Source organism: Phyllostomus discolor, chromosome 3 (genome assembly GCF_004126475.2).
Source record: "Phyllostomus discolor isolate MPI-MPIP mPhyDis1 chromosome 3, mPhyDis1.pri.v3, whole genome shotgun sequence".
Lineage (NCBI taxonomy): Eukaryota > Metazoa > Chordata > Mammalia > Chiroptera > Phyllostomidae > Phyllostomus > Phyllostomus discolor.
In genome coordinates, this window is record NC_040905.2 from 90,497,235 (window position 1) to 90,520,274 (window position 23,040).

The window sequence follows — 23,040 nt, forward strand, 5'->3', positions numbered from 1 at the left end:
CAGAGCTGCAACACTTCCCATTTTCTTTTATTTATACAAAAACATTGTTTTAAATATAATTTAAGAACCCCTCCAAGCACCGGTGTCTGTCTCTGGTTTCCACCACCCCCCCCCCCCCCCCCCCCCCCCCCAACGGACACAGCTTGCGGGTGCTTGGTGGGGCCGGGAAACCGCGGCAGGACCAAGGCGCTGCTCTGAAAACAGACACAATGATGGTCCCTGTTCCCATACGGGAACAGGAAATGATCATGAACAGGTCCCCTCCAACACAAAACGTTATGACAAAGACAGTAAAAAACAAAACAAAAACAAAACAAAAACACAAGAAACAAAAACCAAAGAGAATAAGACCAAAACCAAAACTTAAAACTCAAAAACCTTCAATATGAAGGCAGCAGATGGGGGAGGGGCATTTACAAGGGAAAAGTGAGTTCGGTGGAGACAGCAGCAAGGTTGGGACATCCCGTCCAATGATTTCATCACTGGGTCATGACACCCCTTCCCGCCACCCACCACGGCGCTCCACTCCCGAGCTTAAAGGCTTGTCACCCTCTTCTCTTTGGTCTGCAAGGTCTGCGGCCCTTCAAGGTGAGGAGAGGCACCCTGGGGGCCTAACTGGGGATCAAAGGGATGGAACCCAACCACCCTGGAAAATCCTGAGGGAAGGGCTCCCACACCCTTGGCGGGGTTCCCCACCTGAGGGGCATGTTACTTTTATACTCACTCCCATATGGCAGAATCCCCAAATCCTGTCTCTCCAAATTGCCAGCTCCCTGCCCCCATAGGTTCAAAGTGCAATCCAATGGAGCGTAGGGATGGGGGCCTCTTGGGTCCCCACCCGACTCTGCCCCAAAAAGACGGGGAGCCGTGTCCCCAGCATGGGAATTCCTGCTGCTCCAGAGTTGTGGGGCTAGGCGAGGAGGCGCAGGTCAGTACTGAGGGGCTGGTGCTCCAGACCCGCCTGGGGCTCCAGGTTTGGCCTGGGACTTCATGTGCTGGACACTGGCCAGGATTTTCTTCTGGTGTCCCGCCAGAGTGACTCCTATTCGGAGCAGGTCCCTGGGAAAGAATAGAGAGCTAGGTGAGGCCATGGGGCTGCTGGGACAGCTCTTCTAGCTTAGCTCCAGAAACTTGTTCACCGCCTCAGGATTGTCAGCCAATGAGGAAGACCAGCGGGGGAGGGGACACACGTCAATAGTTGCTAGGCAGTTTCCGGAGGATTTCAGAGCCTGGGCACACGCTTTGCGCAGCCGCAGTTGGGGATAGGAAGGGGGAGGGCCGAAAGGCAGGAGGTGGGGAAATGGGGTGGGGTCGAGGGGCTGGGACCTGGATGGATACTCCAGCAAGGATTAAGGCAGAGAATCAGAGAAGGGGAGAAACGAGAAAAAGAAAGGCCCTCCAAATGAGACTGGGGGAAGGGGATGCACAGATTGCTTTAGAGGTGAAAGGAAAGGTCAGAAAGAAAAGGCCAGAGAGAGAGAGGGGAAGGGCTGGGTGGAGAGGAAGGGGAGGGAGGGGGTAAAACAAACTGCCTCCCCCCTCCATTCTGAGGCCTGGAGACTAAGATAAGGGAAAAAAAGGAGAGGTAGGAAACTGAGAGCAAGAACCTAGGTCAAGGAGAGGCTGGAACAAGTTTGGGAGGAGAGTGCCCAGGCCCAGTGGGGCAGACTGGCCCATGACTGCCCTGCCAGGGAGAGGGCCTCCAGGACCCTCTGGTTCCAGATTTCTAGTCCTTCTATTGTTATTCAAATCTGGGGCCAGAAAAAGTCCTTGGGAGAGAAGTGGGAAGGCAGAAGGGAGAAGTATCAGAGAGAGACCAACTAGGGAAAACACAGTATTTGGGAAGTGTCAGAATCATAAAACCATTTAACATTAAAGCTGGAAAGGTTCTCCAAAACCTAGTCGAATCCTCTCCTTTTATGGGTGGGAAAACGTCCAAAGTCGACACGTTGTTAATGTGAGAGCAGGGTCTGGAATGTAGATAGATGCACAAAGATAGATACAGATTGCCAGGCAGGGAGCAAGATGCTCCAGGGCTGAAATGGTGTGAGGGGGTGAGGCAGGCACAGTTGGCCTGGAAGCTTCACTGGGCTCTCAGCTCCAGCAGCTGTTACTGCTTTGAGGGGGCCCTAGAAAAGTTGGCACCGGGAGTTGACCCCAAAGGCCCCTGCTGACCAGTGGGCTGGATTCTGGTCCCCAGACGCTCCTCTGACTGCTTGGCTCTAACCCCCACCTCCAGTTCCTGCTATGACTTACTCAGCAGAGATCTGGCTGACCAGCTCGAAGGAGCCAAACCCAGCGGCTGCAAAACTTTCTTCGTATCTCCCCATCTTGATGGCTCGAAGCCACTCACCCACAGAGCCAAAAGCTGAGTAGTGAGGCTGCCGCTGATCCAGAAGTGGGTGTGAGGCCCTGGGGGACAAGGATGGGGAGGATGTGCTGAGTTCCATGGTCGTATCAGGATGGCGATGTTGAGTCCAGCCTTGGAGAGGCAGACAGGGAAAATCCCATATACCCCCCAAAATGACGGGTAATTTTGGGGAGATTCTGAAGGGGTGGAGGTGGCAGAGTGCAGCAAGGAGGGCCCATTAATTCTGAGGAGTCCTCACCCGCCATTCTCCCTGGCCACGATTTTGAGGCTAGCAGGGTTCCGGATCATCTTGTCAAGGGCACTGACCACCTGGGGGAAGCGGGGCCGTGCATTCCGGTCCTTTTGCCAACAGTCCAGCATGAGTTGGTGCAGGGAAGTGGGGCAGTCTGGGGGAGGGGGGAGCCGGTAGTCCTGTTCAATAGCATTGATCACCTGGAATGACAGAAGCACTGCGTGAAGGTGTCCAGGAAGAATGAGAATGCAAAGGATCCCAAGAAAATAGTGACTTCGCAGATGCTGGCTGGGTGCTACAACCCTCCAGAATGGCAAAGCTGGGGGTCCTCCTGGCTGGGGCTTAACGCCCCAGCAGCTCTTGGGGCCATGATCCAGATGTGTAACCTCCCAACCATGCCCTTCATCCTGGTGTCCTTCTGTGACCAAACGTTCTTTATCAAACGCTTGGGTACAAATGTCAACTCTTCTTTGTGTCACCCTCATCATCTCAAGGACCCAGCAGCGATGAGCTCTTTGGGAACCACACCCCACCCATATCCCAGGTGACAATATTCTAAGAAAATATGGCAGGTCCAAGGGGCACTTACATCCTGATTGCTCATATCCCAGTACGGCCGTTCCCCGAAAGACATGACCTCCCACATCACGATCCCGTAGCTCCAGGCGTCACTGGCAGATGTGAACTTCCGGAAGGCGATGGCTTCAGGGGCTGTCCATCGGATGGGAATCTTTCCTCCCTAAAGATGAGGAAAGCAAAGATGAGCTGAGGGTCTCCCAAGATCCAGGCACTCTGCTCCTAGCCTTTGCTTTTCCACCCATGTCAGGCCTCCTTCCTTTCTGGGACCTGGCACCCAGCTCCCCAACTCCATTCTTTTCCTAGACACCCAGAAGTGGGGTTTCCTAAGCTGACCACTCCCTCCGTGGTCCACTCCTCCATCTTATCCCTGAATCAGAGCTGTCAAACCCCTAGCCACCTTTTCAACCTTCCCTGCCCACCAGGCCCTAAGAACCTAGTTCCTATGTCAGTCCCTCAGCCTCACCAGAGAGCTTGTGTAGGTGGGGTCAGAAGAGTTCTCCTCCAGGAATCGGGAAAGGCCAAAGTCAGAAACCTTGCAGACAAGGTTGCTGTTGACCAGGATGTTGCGGGCAGCCAGGTCACGGTGAACGTAGCTCATCTCAGCAAGGTACCGCATGCCCGAGGCAATGCCCCGTAACATGCCCACCAGCTGGATGACAGTGAATTGTCCGTCATTCAGCTGGAGACCACACAAAGGAGAGGGGCATGGTTAGGACAGCTCACCCCCTTATTTCCACTTCCCTTCACGTTCAAAACCCTGTTTGACACCTGAAGCCCATCTCACACCCAGGCCTGTAGACTTCTCAGGCAGGCCCTTTCTCTCATCCGATTCGCTGAGCTCTTACTCCCCTATCATTACACAGTGCTCATAACTGTCCCAGTTTCAAATATACATATTCACTCTCTCTTAATTAGATTGCAAGAGGAGACTTTAAATTTTTCTTCCTTTGAACATAGTACAGTGCTTTATACCCAGAACATACTCAACAAATGCTTTTGATCTAATATGTTCTTTTTATGTAACAAAACCAGGGTTCTCGCAAGGGTGTGCTCTGTGCACCCTCTTATATAGGTGGGGACAAATTTATGCCAATTCAGCCAAAATCTGGCTCCCCTCCCGGACCATTTGTGTGTAGTATGCAAGAGAACAGTGAGAAAATCAGGGTCCATCAGCAACCACAGTGCCAAAACCAAGGTCTAAACCCCAACTTTGACCTTTACAGCTCTCACCAGGTAAACCAACCAGTCAGGAATGGTTAACTAATCCCACCTTTTGGTTTCAGTTAACGCGGCAGGGATCCTCAGTAGCCCCACAGGGTCAGGGACACAGAGTCCAAAACCGAATTCTGAATCAACCTTCCAAGCCTGAACCCAGTGTGTGGAAACTGCTGGAATCTGCCTGTGGAAACACCACTTGCCGATGCTCAACCTCCGAGACTCCTTCCTCTCTCCCCTCACCTGCCACTTACAATCCATGTGCAAATTCTGCTGGCCCTGCCTCCAACACGTACCCCAAATCCAGCCTTTCTTGGCATCCCACTGCAACCCTCACAGCCTGAATGACTGCAAGTCTCCTCACTGGTTCCTGGCTTCCTCCCACTACTGCTCCCCAGCACCCACCAAAGGGATCTCCTACTGAAACCCCTCGAAAGGCTTCTTGAAATTCTAATCAAATCCAAATTCCTGACCAAGGCCACGAGGTCCACGTGGCAGGGCCACCACCTACATCAAGATCCACCATGGTTCCTCTGCTCCCCAGGTTCAGTCCCACCTGCCTTCCTGCTTCTTGTCTAGTTCTTGCCCCCCAACATGAGTCTTCCCCCATCTTCTCGAGGCTGGCTCTTTCACACCCACTCAAATGTCATCTCTTCTAAAATAGGCCCCTTACCCTCCCTGCAATGGAATCTCTGTTGGGTACCAATGGAACAGACTCCTATGTACGCTACAGAGAGCCAATCGTCATCACACTACTGCAGGTCAACCTCAGCGTCACTCATGGTGGGACCCGGGTGGCCTGTGTCTCCTGGTGGGACACCATGTGAAGTTCACAGCACCCCTGATACAGGCTGGCCACCAACATTTAATTTTGAATGTATCAAAATGTTAGACATAGCTTCTTATAGGAAATACAGAGAAACAAGCTAAATGACCCCACAGGGAAGAATCTAATAAATCCACAAAGTGAGACATTCAAGGGAACAGGTGGGCCAGCTCCTCAGCATGACATGGACTGTCCTGGCTTTAGAAGAGACTCAAAAACAATAATCTAGCCCTGGCTGGTGTAGCTCAGTGGATTGAGCTCGGGCTGTGAACCAAAGTGTCACAGTTTTGATTCCCAGTAAGGGCACATGCCTGGGTTGCAGGGCCATGGCCCCCAGCAACCGCACATTGATGTTTCTCTCTCTCTCTCTTTCTTCCTCCCTTCCCTCTCTAAAAATAAATGAATAAAATCTTTAAAAGAAAACAACAATAATCTCCAGGTATAATGCTTGATCCTAAACTGGATGGTGGTTTGGGTAAACCAGCACTATGGGACATTTGGGGACAACTGGGGAAGTGTAGATATCAACTGTGTATTAGAGGATACCAAGAAATTATAATTTTTTTCAATGCAATGTTATTTTGCTATGTAGGAAAATGTTTTGATTTAAAAAAATATACATGAGGTGCCCTGGCCGGGTGGCTCAGCTGATTGGAGCATAGTCCCGTACACCAAACGGTTGCAAGTTCGATGCCTGGTCAGGGCACATACCTAGGTGGTGGGTTCGATCTCTGGTTGGGGTGCTTATGGGCAGCAACTGATCCATGTTTCTCTCTCACCAATGTTTCTCTCTCCCTCTCCCTCTTCCCCGCCTTTTCTCTCTCTAAAATCAATAAACATATCCTCGAGTGAGGATTAAAATAAAACTGCAATGTAAAATTAACAAAATGATGAAATTCAGTAAACCTGTTAAAGTGACAAAAATAAGCTCTTCTCCCTCGTCTCCAGCCACTTTTCTTTATTTTTTTCTTTCATGTGCCAAGCACTTTTATTTACATTCTCAATCATTTTTCTTAGTCCTCATTATTCTTTGAGTTTTGGCATTATCTCTACTTTCCCCAGCCATTTTTCCATGGTCTTGTTTGTTTCCACATCTGAAACTATTTGTTTAATAAAAGCTTGTTTGTTTCCTTAATTTCCAGTCTTCCCCATTACACTGTCAGCCTAACAGCAGAGATGCTCATGGCTTTATTCCCAGGGCTTAAGCCAGTAGTAGCTGGTGTACAAGGAGGTGCTCAGGAAGTACTTGTTAAAAGCATGAATGATGGCCCCTTATATCCCAGGGCCAGCTGCCCCACAGAGAGGCCAGTCCCACCCATGCCCGAAGAAAGGGCCAGTCCCAGAGACTCAGCCGTTCCTGAAGGGAGAATGAAGGGCGAAGGGGGTGATGTGGATGCCGCCACCTGTCCTGGGTTCTGAGTCCCCTGGCTGTGTGGGGGGAACACGGGTGGACTCGGGAGGCTGGGCAGGGGAGCTCACCCGCAGGAAGGAGTCCAGGGCACCGTTCTCCATGAACTCGGTGAGGATCATGACCGGCACGCTGTTGGTGACCACACCCTCCAGACGGATAATGTTGGGGTGCTCGAACTGGCCCATGATGGAGGCCTCGCTCAGGAACTCCCGCCGCTGCCGTTCTGTGTAACCGCCCTTCAGGGTCTTGATGGCCACGCAGCTCTCCTTCTTCCCCGGAGCCTTGAGCCGTCCCCGGCACACCTCCCCAAACTCGCCTTTAGGAAGGGTGCCGAGGGTCAGTTCTCCTCCTGGCCTTCCCTGCCCACCCCATTCCCCTCTCAGGCCTCCAGGCATCTTTCCTCTCACCTGCACCAATCACCTCTTCAATCTTGACGTAGGAGACGTCGATCTCTTTTGCAAATTCCCTCACAGCCTCATTAGGATCTTCGTAAGTGAAGGGGTCAATGTAGACCTTAGTACCTGAGGCATCACGCAGGGCCCATTAGCTGAGTAACTTCCCCTGCACTCAGACGCCCAATTCTTGGGCTCACAACCTTGCCCCCGCACTGTTTCCTTCAGGACAAGCCTACCTACCGTGCCCAATAAGATACTGTCCATGTTTGTCTGAGTATTCAGCTTCTCTCCCACTGCTCTGCTTCCTATAGCCATGGGAAAGACAAGGTAAACTGAGTCACATACTTACATTCCCAGAGGGACGGGATGGGAAGAGAGGAGCAGAGACTGAGAAAGATTCCAAGTGGAAATGGGCTCTTGGGGCATGGAGGGAGTCTTGTCCTGGGGTAAGGGGACATCTACACAGGTTTCCCAGGGGCCTCCAGGGACTCAGAGCCCTCACCTGAGGCAGAGAACAGCGATGACAATGACCACCAGCACCAGCACCACGCCCACAACTGCAGTGCCTGCAATCAGGGCCAGCTGCTCCCGCCAGCTCTCACTCTCTGGGGGAGAAAAAAACGTGATCAGGAGACCTAATGGTCCCCAAGGGCCCTACACAGGTCTCCTGAAAGAGCTGTGGTTCTCCTGAGGACACTGCGGCAAGTAGGAGAGGACAAAGGAGAGGCAGGGCTGGGGAAGCACGGTGATTTTCACACTGCTTTCCACAGGCAATGGGCCCCTCCCGTGTCCCTCAGGGGAGGTTCCCAGCCTTGTAACTGTTAGAGCTGGTTTGATCTTATTTTAAGTCTAGTGACCACAAAAAGTCCCATTTGAATGAAGGTTTGAAGGCTAAGTAAAAATAAAGGATTTACAGCCCCAAAGTGGAAATGACCCATGAGTCCATCAACAGACAAAGGAACAAGCAGAGTGTGCCCCGGCCACGGCGACACCTGCTACAACTCGGGCAATTCTCGGACATAGAACGGTAAGTGAAGGACGCCAGTGAGGCGAAGCACTGCACACTGGACGACCCCACTGGTACGAAACGTCCAGAACAGGCAAATCCAGAGACAGAAAGTAGATTCGAATTTGCCAGGGGCTAGGGGGTTGTGGAGGGGTACAGGGTCTCTTTTTGGGGTGCTGAAACATTCTACCCTTCATTGTGATGGCTGCACCACTCTGGGAAAATACTAGAAGCCAATGAATTAAACATTTTAAATGGCTGAACTGTATGATAGATGAAGCATATCTCAATAAAACTGTTTTAAAAAAACTAAAATTACACCTGGCTGGCGTAGCTCAGTGGATTGAGCGCAGGCTGGGAACCAAAGTGTCCCAGGTTCGATTCCCAGCCAGGGTACATTCCTGGGCTGCAGGCCATAACCCCCAGCAACCGCACATTGATGTCTCTCTCTCTCTCTCTTTCTCTCTCCCTCCCTTCCCTCCCTAAAAATAAATAAATAAAATCTTTAAAAAAAAAGAGAAAGAATTCAATACAAATCAATACCCTTGATGAACATCAATACAAATTTAAAAAACTCAAAAAATTAAAAAAAACCCCTAAAATTAAAATATTACAACAGGTGTCATCTCACTGATTCCCTGCAGCCCTGTGAGAGAGGCCTCGTATTTGCATTTATTTGGGCGAGAGAGCTGGGGCTCTGAGGTCAGGTTTTTGCCAACGGTCACGCAGCTGAGGGAAGGCTGCCGAGCAAGGTCTTCACGCTCAGTTGTCGGTTTGGGTCTCCACATCCTATGCTGTCCTCACCAGGCCAGAACTGCCTCTCAGCTGAGGGAAAGAGGAGCCTAGGGGCATGACTCTGGGGGTCCTTCGGGAGCAGCGCCGCCCCCCAGGCCTATTCCCAGGCTCACCATGTAGCTGGGTCTGGCTATGGTGCTCCTGGCCAAAGGGTCCATAGCCGGCCTCGGAGCGCGCCCGCACCTGGACCAGGTAGCTGGCTCCCCGCTTCAGCCCCTGCAGCTCTGCCCGGTTTTCCGATGTCTTCAGGAACCGAACACTGTTGGGGTTCCCTGCACCCTGTCCGGGAGGAGGAGAGGTTGGCTATAAGTACAGGTCTGCAGTTTCTGCTGGTCTTCCAGCCTCTCTCTGCCCTGCAGCCCCATCACTAGCACCTTGGTCCCGTTACATAGCAGGCGAGGCCTTTGTGCTCACTTCTGTGCGGTGTGCTGAGAATTTTGCATTCACCGTCTCATTTAATTGTTGCAGCAGTTCTGTGGGGTTGGTACTGTTATCACAACTATTTTACAGATGAGGATACTGAGCTCAGAGAGGCCAAGGGGCTGGCCCCAGGTCTCCAGATAGTAAGTGGTAGAGCTGGAATTCAGTGCCTGAAATCCAGGTGTCCCACTCTGGAGCACATCTCACTGCCCACCCCCAGCCCCAGGGGTGGTGCCCGGCCTCACCTTCTCATAGTACTTGACCTCATAGTCCAGCACTGCTCCACTGGGTGCTCGGGGAACAGCCCATGTCAAACTCAAGCTGCTCGGTGAGGACCGAGTCACCCGGATATCAGACACTGGGGGAGGCACTGTGAGAGACAGGACATGCTGGGGCTCTTCTGCATGGCAGGTCTATCTCTTGCCTTTCCAACTCCTCTGCTACCTGCAAGTGTCTTAATCCTCCAGATATTTCAAGAACTCCTCCTGGCTCCCATCCTCAACTCTCCAGCCTGCCTTTGCATCTTTTTCACTCTCTGCCTCTTGCTCCCAAAGCCCTGACCCTCCATGCTTCTTGAGGACACCACTGCACAGCCTTTGCCCCTTTTCCTGTCAGGACTTGTTAGTCTCTCCCACCACCACTTCTCCCATTTGACCACATGCCGCCCCAGCCCCCAGTCTCACCTTCACGGTCTGTGGTGACATTTACAGCCTCAAATGGGACGGGCCCGGTGGCTAAGGAAGATACCCCATTCAAGGCAGTGACTTCGAAGGTGTAGGTAAAGTCAGGACGCAGCCCACGAATTGCAACCCAGGGCTCCACCAGGTCCCGGGGACCTGGGTCGAAGGTCAGGTCTCCTCCACAGGGTGTGCAGGACCCCCCAGGACGGCACTCCCGGCAGCGGAGTGCATAGGTGAGATCCTCTCGGCCACCTGACTCGAGGGGGGCACTCCATTCCAGGCGTAGGGAGGAACCGTTTAGGCGGGAAACCACGCTTCTTGGAGCCGATGGAGGGGCTGCAGGAAACCAGAGAATCAGACAGAGGCCCAACAGACATGAGGGGTGGGCAGCGGGACAGATGGGCAGCCACACTGACTTGGCCAGGCACCAGCAGGCCAGGGTCAAGAGGAGGAAGGCCTGGGAAGATGGGGACTGGAATGGGGGTCCACCCCAGGGGTCAATGGTCACTTACTGGTACAGTGCGCACCCCGGGGATCCGTGCGGGCCCGGAAGTACCCGTTGCGGCACTGGCAGACGGGTGAGCCGATGGTGTTGGAGTGGCTGTTGGCTGGGCATGGCTGGCAGGACCCCTCCCCAGACAGAGGCTTGAAGGTACCCTGGGCACAGGCTGAGAGAGAGAAAGCATTCACCAAAACATGCATCAAAAACATGCAGCTGCTCTTAAGGCTACCTGAAGTGCCAAGGGGGAAGCAGGGCAGGAGGAGCTCGGAAGCCTCGTCTCTAAGAGGAGAGCTCCTCCAGATCAGGAGTCAACCCTAACACCCACAGCGCCTGCACTCCTCGGCAGGCTGGTGAGACCCAAAGAGCGCTGCTCAGAAAAATGATTTTCAATGCACACCACAAAACACACTGGTTTGTAGAGGAATCCAAGTAAGTTGAATACAACAATCAAAATATGAAGAAAGGGTTGTGACATGAAAGTGAATGTGCTTCTTTATTAACAAGACACAGCAGCTGGTCTAACAGCCTCCATAACACCGAAGTGGGGAGGAGCAAACACAGAACTTGGCATCCTCACATCCTCCGTCACAATGGGCTGTGAAAATACCCAGGAACCACACTGAACAAGAACAGAGGCCATGACACCTTTGTCCTCTGAGCCCAACAAGGTGCCCCCCCCACCTGGGGACAGTGCTGCACCCCTGGATAGCCTCCCATGTCCAGAAAGGAGTGGACATATCAGGGAGAGTGTGGAAGTGAGGAAAGGCTCTGAACTATACCGAGGGGGTGGAGGGGTGGGGAATGAAAACAGGCCCTCCAGGAACGGCATGCCCAGGAGAGCAAAAAATGTTCAAAATGGAAATTTAAGAAGTGGGTCCAAAAACAGGCTACAGGACCTTGTCCTCCTCGTGGATTGGCAAATGCTTTCTTGCAGACATGCCCCTTCTCACCTCGACATCTGGTGTTCCCCTCGGTGGCCTCAAACCCTGGAGCACAGCTGCAGCCCATGACCGGCTGCTCGGCCCACTGGCCATCCTCTCGGCAGTAGAGGCTGGGACTGGGGCCCGGGACAGGGACGGCATCAGCCACGCAACTCCCTGTCACCGGCACCACAAGCTCACGAGGCACAGTCTCCGGGAAGCGGGTGAGGTTCACAGTCAGCTGGGCACACTTCTTGTAGAAGAGGTGCAGGGACAGCAGGGCCATGCAGGCGCCCTGGTCCTGGAAGGCCAGGTAGAAGCCGGCCTTGGTGAGTGGGCCCAGACGCAGCGTCTTGATGTTCACCTTCCCGGTGGCCTCGGCCCCAGGACGCTTCCGGGTCAGGTGCTCAGCAGCCACTGTGTCCACCTTTGGGGTCAAAGAAGAGATTCGACCGCTGCTGTCCTCCACTCCCCAAAGACCTGGTAGACTGTCTTCTTTCTAGCTTACCCTCTCCATGACCTCCTTGGATGCTGTTCCAGAACATTCTCTCCACCTTTCTCAACCCACTTCCCTGCAGGCCCTAACGTTGTTCAGGAATACTTGCTGAGCTCCTACAACGGGTCCAGCTCTGTCCTATACCACTCCTTTCTGTTCATCCACTCGTCCTACAAAAATTTACTAACACCTACTGTGTGCCCTGAACTCAGTGCAGAGGAAACAGAAATGAAGGAAACCCAGGTAAGCTACAAAGTATGATGAGAGTGATGACAGATGGGATCCCAGAGTGGGGCGCCTCAGCAAAGGCATCCCAGGGGAGACCTAGGGGATGGAACACAGAAGACACAGTGTGTGGGTAGAAGAGGCAGAGAGAAGGCTTTCCAGGGTGAGGGGTAGGAGGATAAAGGAGGAAGTGTAGGTGGCCTAAGAACAGTGGGATGGAGTGACTGAGGACCTTCCCTGGGGGCCAGCGCGGCAGCCCAACTGCATGCTGCTGCCCCACCACCAGCACACCGCCTTCTTCCCTCCCCAGACCTGAGGCTCCTGCTTCCAGCGACCCAACCGAGACGGCCTTAGAAGTTCACCTCCACTGTCCCTAGACCACAGGCCTGCCCCAGCCCCGCCCTGGCCCGTGGCTGTGCTCTGGGTACCTTGATGTAGGGGTTCTCCATCCAGGCTGGGGTGAGGGCTGTGGCTGTGTCGGCATCACTCTCAAAGTAGAAGACTGTAAAGGTCTCCTTGCAGGAGCGCCCAGCCCGGGGCAGGGACAGGCACTCGAGCATGGTGAAGCGAAGTGTGGCGTACACGTGGACGGCACCTCGCCGGGGAACCCAGCCTGTGCGCAGCCAGTGGGCCAGGCCTGGGGCACGCTGCACATCGCACACCTCATAGGTCCGAACACTGTGTTGCTCCTCATCCAGGCCGCTCAGCTCCTCCCACTGTGGGCAGAAGGGGGTCAGCATGAGGGCTGCCTAATGGCTTCGATGTCAGTGGGAGAGGGTTTGTCATCAAGCAGAAGTGGCTAGGGTGGCAAGGGAAGGGGACCTCTGAGAGCAAGAGCTCGGAGGACACCGGTTCCTGCTGCTGTGATCTAGGCAATGGTACGGGGAGCAGGTCGGCACTGGTGCTCCTGGTTCCTCAGTTTCCCTTCTGAACCCCAGCTCCTGGGCCCACCTCTTACCTGCCCGTCCACCTGAGGAAACGTCACCCACTTCAGATCGGCAGTTTCCAATTTTGTGTTCAGTAGGGTCTCTAAGACAGATAGACAGACAGTTAGTCACTGTTTAGGGGAGACACTGGGAAGACCAGTTGCCTGGGAATGGAGAAGCGGGGAGGTCCTCTCAGCTTCAATCTGGAGAGTCAGTCAGACTGAGACAAGAGGTAAGGAGGGGAGTGAGCCCTGCCCTGCTATTTCTCAGCTCTTTCTCTGAACACCAACCCCACTCCTAACCGCTAGCAGGCTCACTGGCCCTCAGGACTCCCAGATCTAGACCTCCCTCAACTGCTGTATCCTGGAGGACAGGGGAAGGCGCACACACTGGAAGGGAAGAAGGGTCAACAGCTCAGAAAGGATTAAACTAGACCCCTCATCTGGCCCTGACTCTGGTGGGCAAAGGGCTGCATGGGGACACCCCTCCTTAAAGGACCTGCCAGGGCCTTCAAAGTCCCTTCCCCAATCCCCAAGTTGCTGCCTCCCTGCCCCCAAGTCTACTCCTCTTCCATGTCCCCACCCATTTTGGGACCCAGCACTCTAGTTCTTCAGATCCCGGGAGGTGCTGCTTAGCTCCTGAGGTGCAGCCAGCACCCCCACTCCCTCCCTTCTCCCCCCCAGCTCTCTGCTGTGGCTGCTGTCAGAAGGGGAAGTGCTGGAGGCTGGGATGCTTGGGTTCCCGCCCTGGCCCCTGCCTGCAGAGGCCTCACATCTGGATTTGGTTATGGGAAGGAAAAGGGGAGGAGACTTTAGGGGTGTGTGTGTGTATGGGGGGGGCAGAATACACCTGGCTCAGCTCGGCCTGGGGGAGGGGCACCAGGGAGGGGTGGGGCCCTGGCAGAAGGTGGGGATTAGGGGAAACTGCACTGGGTGGAGGGAGGGTAGGGGAATCCCCTTGGAGACCAGCAGCACACCTGGGACCTGGTCCCCACTTCCCAATGGGGGCTGCTGGAGGGAAGGGAAAGCAGGTGGGTGGGGCAGCCTCCTCCCAGGGAGCAAGTGCTATCCACAGAGGGCAAGGAATCAGGCAGCCGGGCCAGCCCCAGGTAAGGCCCTGGCCCCCATGGGTGGCAGGAGACAGCCCAGCACACTGGGGACAGGATGCCCGGGTTCTGGGAAAGGGGTGGATTGAGCCTGCCGTCTCCACCCTCCATTGTTCCAGCCTGGATAGTGTTTTCCTGTCTCCAATTTACACACTGTCTCTGTTTCAGGGCTGCCCCCTGCGCTCCAAGCGGCTCACTTTCTCTTACTCTATCTGGGTCTTGCCTCCTCTTGGAGGTCTCTTTGACGTGTCCGTTTTCTGCCCTTTCACCTCTCTCCCTCCAGCTCTCTGTCTACCTCCATTTCTCTTGCTCTCTCCTACATTTTTTGTCTCCCACTTTTCAACTTCACTGGTGTGACCAGCCTCGGATAAGTTATTCAACTCTTCTAAGCCTCAGGCTCTTCAGCTGTAAAATGGGACAACAATCCCTCCTACCCCCAGGGCTGTAGAACCATGAAAATATAAAGCTCTCAGCACGGCCCTGGGGCTTAGAAAGCCTTTCGGTAACAGCAGATCGAGTGATTCCTTTTTCCTCCTTGCATCTTTTTTTCCCTCTCACCCCACTTCATCCTGGTGGGTTGTTTTCTCTTTGCTCTGCTTTTCCTTCTCTCCCACGGTCTTTTCCTCTTCTTTCTCAGAGCCAGGCCAGTCTTCCCTCTCTCCACACCTAGCCTTTGATCCCCAGCCCAGAGCAGCGCTGCCTGGCCTGGGGGAGAGGGGTTTCTAACTGCCTTTGATTCCTCCTCCTCCTCAGCAGCCCCCAAAACCCCCTCTCCAGAGACCCCTTTGATTTCAGGCAGTGAAGGGGGGTAGGAGGCAGCTCGTTGAAAGGAGATTAGGGATATAGGAGGAGGGTTTATAGGGCTCTTGGTCCCCCCTCTAGGGAGTGAGGGGAGGGGAGAGGCTCCTGGATGAAGACACATTTGGGGAGAATATAGAAAAATTAGAAATGTGTAGAGAGACAAGGAGGTACGTGGTCATTAGGCTGATTTAGGGCAACACAGGGGCTGCACGGGTCAGTTCTGCTGGTGAGCAGGGTTGGAGGGGAGCCCGTTTGTCTAGGGCTTGGGCAGGGCTGGGGTCCAGAGAGCATTTAAAGGGCTGGGGTAGAGTCTGGGGAAACCAGGAAGGGGGCCTCTCTGCGGCATGGGCAGTGGCTTTGGGAGATTTGTTTGGAGTGTGAGTGCAGAAGGAGGCCATTCTGACAAAGGCAGTGGAATTGGAGGATCAAGGTGTGAATGCTAAGGAAATGCGGGGTGGGGGTAGTTTATGGCCTAGCACAAAATTCTGCCTTGTCTGCAGTTGTTCCTCCAGAAACCTTTCCTTCTTTTTGGCAGAGGTGGGAAGAGGGTCAGAAACTTTGAAGAGAGTTTTGAAGATTGGAGTAGAGAGAAAAGGAAACGCCGGCCAAAGGAGTCTGGAGTCAGGAGTGAGAGTTTGGGGAGCCGGGGCTGGGGCAAGTCCCGGGACGGGGCCCGACTCCATCTCTTTCCCAAACAAAAGAAAACTCCACTCCCCGCTGGGCTGCCTCTCCCCCGCCCCCCGCCCGGTCTAGTACTATTGGTCCGAAGTGTTCGGGGTTGAGGTGCCGTGTAGGGGTAGAGAGAGGTCGGGCCCCTCCACTCCGAGGCCCAACTTTGGGGGCCCCAGGAGTCGCGGGATGCCCCTGAGGAAACTCACCTTCTAAAGCCGCTGCGAGTGAAGCCCAGCAGAGCAGAGCCCGGAGCTCCATGGCGCCGCCTCACTCCTGTTGGACCCGATCTGAGTTTGGGGGGCGCTAGCCCCCCAGGTCTGAATCTCCCCTGAGCGGGTAGACCTGGATTCCCCGCGCCGGACTCTTGGTCGGAGTCTCAGCGCGGGGCCATGCGGGCGTGCAGGGCACCGGGCGGCAGCGCCCAGGTGTGGCCCCGCGTCTCCACTGCGCAGGCGGGCGGGGGGCGTCCTTGTAGGGGACGCGCCGGACCGGAGCAAAGAGAGACGTGGCTGGAGTCGGGGGTCCCTCCGGGGCCTCGGGGTCCCGCCCCGGCTGGCTAGGGGTGTGCCTGCCTCGCGCTTTCACCCCCCCCCCACCCCTTCGTGGGAGTGGTGCTGCTCGCGCCGCGGGCCGAGTGCTTGTGCTTCGCGCCGGCGGGGTGTGTGGAAGCAGGAGTAAGGACTGAGCGGGAGAGAGGAAGACTGCGGATCGGGTCGGGGATGTGCTGGGCCGGGCTGGGACTTGGCCAGGCGGCGCCGGGCGGAGGAGGGAGGGGCGCGCGGGAGGCTGGCGGAGCCGCCCCCAGCCCTGACTAGGACAGGGGCCCGGGGCGCGCTGATTGGGTCGCGCGGTGCTGAATAATTCATGAGGGAAGCGGAGTGGGGCGCCCAGTGGAGCAGGTCGGGAAGTTCGGAGAAAGTTTGGAGAAGGGGGAGGGGCGGTGGGCGCGGAGCCCAGGGACCGCCCAGATGTGCACCGAGACTGTGCCCGGGCTGGGATCCCGCTTGTCCGGGCCGGGGCCCAGGGACCCCTGCGGCACGCCAGAACCCCGGGGACACCAGGGAGCAGAGAAGCACACCCAACAGCCCAGAGGGCCCCACAAAAGTGCGCATTATCTTCCTGCAGATTTAAGATTCTTCTGGATTAGCCCATTATCCCCTCATTGGCGCAGGGGACCGTGTTTGGGGAAAGCTTTTGACGATGGAGGGTGGCCCTGGGGTTCCCCGAGCCAATGATCTCAGCTTAGATAACCCCGGAGCGAACTTTCACACAATCATTCAACAAACATTAAGTGTTGGGGACTTTCTATGCGCTCAACCTAGCGCTGAAAAATGCGGAGTGGAAGTGACACAACAGGCTTGAGATGGGGAGAAGTATAGAAAAGTCTAGGAAGCAAGGGTAAATAAAAGGTAGGTGGGTCTGAGATAGTGAGGGGTCTGGATGGAGTCCCAAATCACCGTCCTCATTCTCACTGTCGCGTTTGGCAGGCTCCGCACCACGCGCAGCCCTGACCCTTGGGGCTGGGGCCCGGACTGCTGCTGTCTTTCCTGAGGCTGTTTCCTGTCTGGCTCCTGGGGGCCCTCAGGATGGCTGGGAGGGCCTTTCCTCTCTTCGCCACCACCCTCCCTCCCATCCCATCAGTTAGAGAGGAGGATCCTGGAAAGCAGCGGACCTCCCACCAACCCCCTTCTGCATCAGGGCACCTAGTGTGAGTCCTGGGGTGGATGGAGGGTGCTGCAGGAGACCTCCAGTGAAGGAATTGGAAGGAAAGGGCTTAAATTCAGAAACTATTTAAGGGGGACAGAGTCTAGAGGAGCTGAGGAGCCAAGAAAGAAGGAAGGAGGAGCCACTGATGTCTGGGGAAGGGCGGGGGCGGGCTGTCAAGCATCGCTAACCCCCCAGAGAGGACAGCCAGGCCTGTAGTGACCTCTTGTCCCAGCTCACTTATCTTCCTGCCACAAGTGGTGCTCCCCACACCCCTGCCCTTCCTTGTTGCCTTGCTTGGGTCCTGCTCCGGGGTGGGGGGTCACAGGGGGCAGGAAACAGCCGGCTTGAATGGAGCCAGGCAGACCAGGCCAGCAGACCACGCTGAGGCTGGGAATACCATCCTCCCTCTCTCCCTGATCTAAGTCCAGCCTCTGTCCTGTTATCAGCTTCTCTTCCAGGTTACATTCCCCCTGCCCCCACCTTTCCCTGCTTTCACTCTGCACTCAGATTCTCCCCACTAAAAGTTGTCCCCCCCTGGGCTCTTTGAATTTTCTCATTTGGTGTTGGCGGAGAGTTCATGATTCACAGGTGAATCATGATTCATCATGATGGTGCATGATAGAGACCGAGAAGCACAGAGAAATGAGGCAGACCGGAGTTAGGGGCTGATGAAACAGGAATGGAATAGTGTACTAGCTCACTGCAGACTTGAACCCTGTATTTCTGACCCTTGATAACCAGCCCCCCTCAACTAGACAGAAGAGCATAATTTAGGTAAGAAAATACCCAGTAGATCCCATATCATTGAGTCCTCAGCTCCCACCCCCAGCATATAATCCAGCTCTTAGTACCTAGTATATACCAGTAAAAGAATGAATAAAAGGAAACTTTTATTGAGCATCTACTATGTGCTGGGTGCTCACTGCTAATTTGCAAGATTTATAAAACATGCTCCTGGCATTAAAAATCTTATAACCTGGCAGAAATGCATTACTTCCCCTTTCCATTGAGATGATAGCTGGGATTTTTCACTCCAATACCCAGGAATCACTCTCCATCTACCCTGTAGGTTTGAGATCATTTTCTCCACCCTCTGACCACCCAGGACCACTTCCTAGGTGAGCTAATTCAGTATTCACTGATTTACATTACACAGGTAAGCATCCATGTCACTACCTGAATCAGCCCCAACAAATCTCAGGCCCTCCTTTCTTTATTACTACAGCACTTAGGGGCATTTCTCTGTCCTTCCCCCCACAGATAAGGTTGTCACCCATCCCCTGCCCATGATCATTGTGGCAGTACCTGTGGTGAGCACCCCCACCCCCCATCCCCACCCCCTCCCCCAACCACTGGCAGGGCTTCGTTTTCCCCTCTCCACATCGTTACAGTCGCTTGGAGCAGTCTTGGAGCTAGGACTTTTCCTATACTTACTAAACAAACTATTGATCATTTCTTCACCATGAACTGTAGAAACTGTCACTCCTCTTCCCATATCACAGCCCATGTAACCCTGTCAAGTCTAGAGTTAAAATTACCTGGAAGCCCATGAGGTTTACACTTCAGCACCCTTCACCTTCCCGGCTCCTCCCCAAGCCCTGGTTAATGAGTGCCATCAATTTACACAGTTTTTAAGGTGAGTCACAGCACGAGGACGTTTGAGACGGTCCTGAATCATAGCTCTTACAGCAAAGGAATTTAATAGAGGTTTTGACCTCACCAGTAATGAATTGAAGAGAAGTTTATAAATCAAAAGCCAAAAGAGATGTTTATAAACTCAATAATGAAAGAAAAAAAATTACATTGTTCATACTGGAGGGAAGACTGAGATATAAAGAGAATAGAAAATAATAATACAAAGTCTTAATCATATGAAGAGGTGGTCAAAGATTACACTTGTAAGAAAAAGGTAGGACGTGAAACTATTATAAGGTGCATTGAGAAGTTATTTACTACAAATCTGTTATTTACCTAGCTCATTAAAAAATAGTGCATGATTATATCTTAATACACATCTTTTGTACAACTAAAAAATAAAACAGTAACATGATAGCAAAGCACATCATTTCTCATTTGCAGTACATGACAAATGGTTCACATTTAGTCATAAATGAGCTCTAATCTGGCCTTTGTAATATCGTTAGTATTTGTCCCCTTAACATTTGCAACTGGTTGTGATCTCTCAGTCTAAATAAACATTAACTTTACATAATTTTATATTCACAGTTTTGTTTTCTTAATAAGGGTTCCCCAAATTGTATAAACTTCAGGACTCACAAAACTGGAATCCAGGCTTCATGTGATTACCATGAATCTTCCTGAACTCATCAAATACAAAGTTGTATTAGACACACACAAAAGCCTTTACTAATTTATCGGTGATTGTATGTTTGCTTGTATATGGCCCTAAATTTCACAAAAGCAGGTACAACATATATTCAACATACACTGTCTGGCCCCCAGTAAATACTCAGTAAATTCTGTTAACTGTTTATTCTTTATTGACTAGTAATTCTTTATTGACTTGTCTTTCTTTATTTTACTCAGCAATTATTTTTGAACATTTTACTATGGGCCAGGACTGGGGACACAGTTATCCTCTGCCTTCCAGGATTTGACAGCCACTGTAACAGGGTGCAGCCAGGGCCCCCCAAAGAGGGATTTGTAATGGGGTCCAGAATTCAGGGTGTCCAGGAAATATTAAAAACATAAGATGTTCTCACCTCCACAAGTCTGAACTGGAGGGTGGGTTACAAGGAGCAGGGCCACTAAGATTTATTTTGCATATCAACAGTTTTGCAAATAACTGCAAAAACAGTTATTTAACATATCTAAAACTTTTGGCTAGTTTAGTAGATAAGTAACTGTGCCTGTGCTTTGAGCCAGGGAAATGGGAGTGACTTTGACCCATGACTTAACTGGGAGGCAACTCCCCCTGGTTACAGCGCCTGCTTGAGAGCTTGGAGATGGTTGGCTCTATGCCACTGGCCACGCCTGCCCAGACTTACCAAGGCAGCCCAGAAAAGCTGGAAAAATACAGGAATGCTAGCAGGTGTAGCTGATTGTGGGGAGTCAGAAATGGGGATGCAGAGGAAGATTCCTGCTAGGATTTAAACCCAGGCATGGCAGCCATGGGGGGGACCACGCGGTTTGGGGGCTACCCTACCTTTGCCATGCTGCTTAGAAAGCAGGAAATCAAGATGCAGCAGCAATGCAGAGGTCTCTGTTAGCAGTTTGGCAGAATGCAGGAGAGACATTGCAGAACGGAAAGGGGTAAAAGGACTATTGCTGGTGGGCCAGGAGAAGGTGCCACTTGGGTCTGGATTAAGAACTGGAGATCCCGGTGGCGACACAGCTGACAGTGCTGGGAACCGAGGGAGGCCTGCCAGCCAAGCATGTATTACTGGGAAAGGACTGGGGGCTAGCTGAGCTACAGACTTCTATTTTTTTCCTGAGATATGGCACCCCTGACTGGGCAAGGGGGGAAGGAAGCACTGTGTATGGGGGGGGTGTTTTAACTGACTTTGGGATTGTAGTGAAGACATTAAGTCATTACTCTGAGTCTGTATAACTTTTGAATAATTAGTTCCTTTCCTTTTCATCAAACTCTGGCATTGAGAGCCATAATTCCCTAGTGACGGGCAAGGTGAACCTAGTACAGGAGGACCCCAGGAGAGGGGGGGCCTATTCAATAACAGTATCTTGTCCGTCCCCGCCCCACAGATCTGTCCTGTAACACTAGGTGTAGAAATAGCCATGAAATTTCTAACATAGGAGACTACGTATTGAACATAAATGGTGGTATACAGAGGGTCCTATGGTATCAGGAAGGAAGCACACCTAATCCAGCCTGCAGGGTCAAGGTGACCTTCCTGAAGAAGATGATGCTGTCTGAAAGGGTCCTAGAGCACATTGGCAGGAAAGGTTGCTTTAAAGGCAGAAGGAAAAGGAGATAAAAAAGCATGAATGTGGTGAGATCGTCTCCAAACTGCCCAGAGTTCACAATGCCAGGGTATAGCGTGCAAAGACAGTGACAAGGGAGAAGGTAAAGAGGTGAGCAAGGGCCAGCCTTGGTCATTACAGGATCTTCCAGGAGTGCATGCTTGTCCTGAATACCTTGGGAGCCACTGAAGTAGTTTAGGCAAAGAAGCAACATTGGTGAATTTGTCTAGAAAGATTCCACTTACACGACTTTGGAGAATAGATTGAAGGCAGAGAAACCAAATGCAGGTCTCCAAATGACAGAGCTTGAACTGACATTGGGGGGTGTGTGTGTGTGTGTGTGTGTGTGTGTGTCTCAGGGGAGGATTTAAGAGGTGTCAAAAAACTAGAGTAGACAGGATTTAGAACCTGGCTATGGGGGTGAAGGAGACTGAAATAAAGCATGATTCAAGTTTCAGACTTGGGCCCCGGCTGAGCCACTCAGTTGATTAGGGCCTTGTCTTAATACGGGTTTGATTCTTGACTATAGCATGTACAAGAATCAACCAATGAATGCATAAGTTGAATTCGAATTGATGTTTCCCTCTGTCTGTCTCTTTCTAATCAACTTTTTTTTTTAAAGATTGTATTTATTTACTTTCTAGAGAGGGAAGGGAGGGAGATAGAGAGAGAGAGAGCAAGAGAGAAACATCAATGTGCGGTTGCTGGGGGTTATGGCCTGCAACCCAGGCATGTACCTTGGCTGGGAATCGAACCTGCGACACTTTGGCTCACACCCCACGCTCAATCCACTGAGCTACGCCAGCCAGGGCATCTAATCAACTTTTTAAAAAGTTTCAGACTTGGGCAGCTTGGTAGGAGCTAGTGAAATGGACCATGGAGAAGGAAGATGATGGGCATGTTGAGTTTGAGATCCCTGTATACCATTTAAGAGCGCAGAGACAGCATTTTGGCTGGAGATGCAGGTTTGGGAGTTTTTTTGTGTATGTAGTGACAGAAGCTGCTGGGAATGAGAATGGGGATGTGGAGGAGAAACCCTACTACTTCACTTTTTAAAAAAGAAAACATTATGATATTTAACCATATTTATCATAAGAACCTTGTTAGGCAGGAAGGATGGGCACTATTATGACATCTACTTTAAATATGAGACAGGTTCAAAAGATTAAGTGACCTGTCTAGTGCACTCACTAGTAGTCAGCAGATAGGCCTAACTCCACTGGGGTGCACTCCCACAGCACCCAGCACCCAGGACGAGCTTCCAGGGGCACTTCCAAGGCTCTTTCCTTCTTCCTCTCTTACCCAGGCCAGGCAGAGGGCATTTCCCTCCCTCCGACTTGGAGCCTTTCTCTTGCAGAGCTTCTACGTTCCACTAGCTATTAAACGGGTATGATATCCCCCCTAACATTCACCAGAGCCTTGCCCATTCAAGCCTCTAATCTTGGTGCTGGGGATAGAAGAAGGGACCCTGAGCACTGATGGGCTAGCAGGGGACTGGCTGAAACAGCTAGGACTGGGAGTGAGCATCTGTGGGACCTGATAGGAAGGAGGGAGGGGGAAGGGCACACCTCATGACAGAAGCCAAGGCTACCAGAGGGCCAAGAGGTGGTAAGAAGGGAGGAGGGAGCTAAAAGGGAGAGGTTGGAGGGGGGAGTGGAAGGGGAGAGAGGTAGTGGGAGGCTCATTGTCCCAGCAGGGGGAAGTCTTTTGTTTCCTCTCTTCCCTTGGCAGCCTGACAGGATATGAGGCCAAGCCCCCCCTCCATGCCAACATCCCCCCACCTACTGGATGTGGCCCTTCCCTTACCATTGTGT

At 52.7% G+C, this 23,040-nt stretch overlaps 1 protein-coding gene across 2 annotated transcripts; it reads right to left on the reverse strand.

The window, feature by feature from the left end:
- Window positions 1–345: 345 nt before the first annotated feature.
- EPHB4 (EPH receptor B4) lies at window positions 346–16,325 on the reverse strand. 2 transcript variants are annotated; one of them, XM_036020760.1, is made up of 17 exons: window positions 15,784–16,325; window positions 13,032–13,102; window positions 12,502–12,789; window positions 11,383–11,779; window positions 10,443–10,598; window positions 9,934–10,266; window positions 9,496–9,620; window positions 8,944–9,109; window positions 7,532–7,634; window positions 7,270–7,334; window positions 7,042–7,155; window positions 6,703–6,950; window positions 3,646–3,861; window positions 3,193–3,342; window positions 2,610–2,803; window positions 2,354–2,412; window positions 346–1,059 (listed from the first exon to the last, which is right to left on the reverse strand). In XM_036020760.1, the coding sequence occupies exons 1-17, from the start codon at window positions 15,833–15,835 to the stop codon at window positions 1,043–1,045; spliced, it is 2,754 nt and encodes a 917-aa protein (XP_035876653.1). In that variant the 5' UTR covers window positions 15,836–16,325; the 3' UTR covers window positions 346–1,042. The 2 variants fall into 2 exon arrangements, with proteins under 2 accessions (XP_035876653.1, XP_028364477.1); XM_028508676.2 differs by having other exon boundaries at window positions 2,257–2,412; window positions 15,784–16,323.
- Between the last annotated feature and the right edge of the window lie 6,715 nt (window positions 16,326–23,040).

What these genes read in the sequence shown, in the direction of transcription:
- EPHB4 (XM_028508676.2), bottom strand. Translation starts at nt 15,835, where the DNA reads ATGGAGCTCCGGGCTCTGCTCTGCTGGGCTTCACTCGCAGCGGCTTTA. An exon ending in TTCCTCAGGTGGACGGGCAG is followed by an intron (nt 12,790 to 13,031) that starts GTAAGAGGTGGG and finishes TTCTGCCCACAG; the next exon opens with TGGGAGGAGCTGAGCGGCCT. An exon ending in TGGAGAACCCCTACATCAAG is followed by an intron (nt 11,780 to 12,501) that starts GTACCCAGAGCA and finishes TTGACCCCAAAG; the next exon opens with GTGGACACAGTGGCTGCTGA.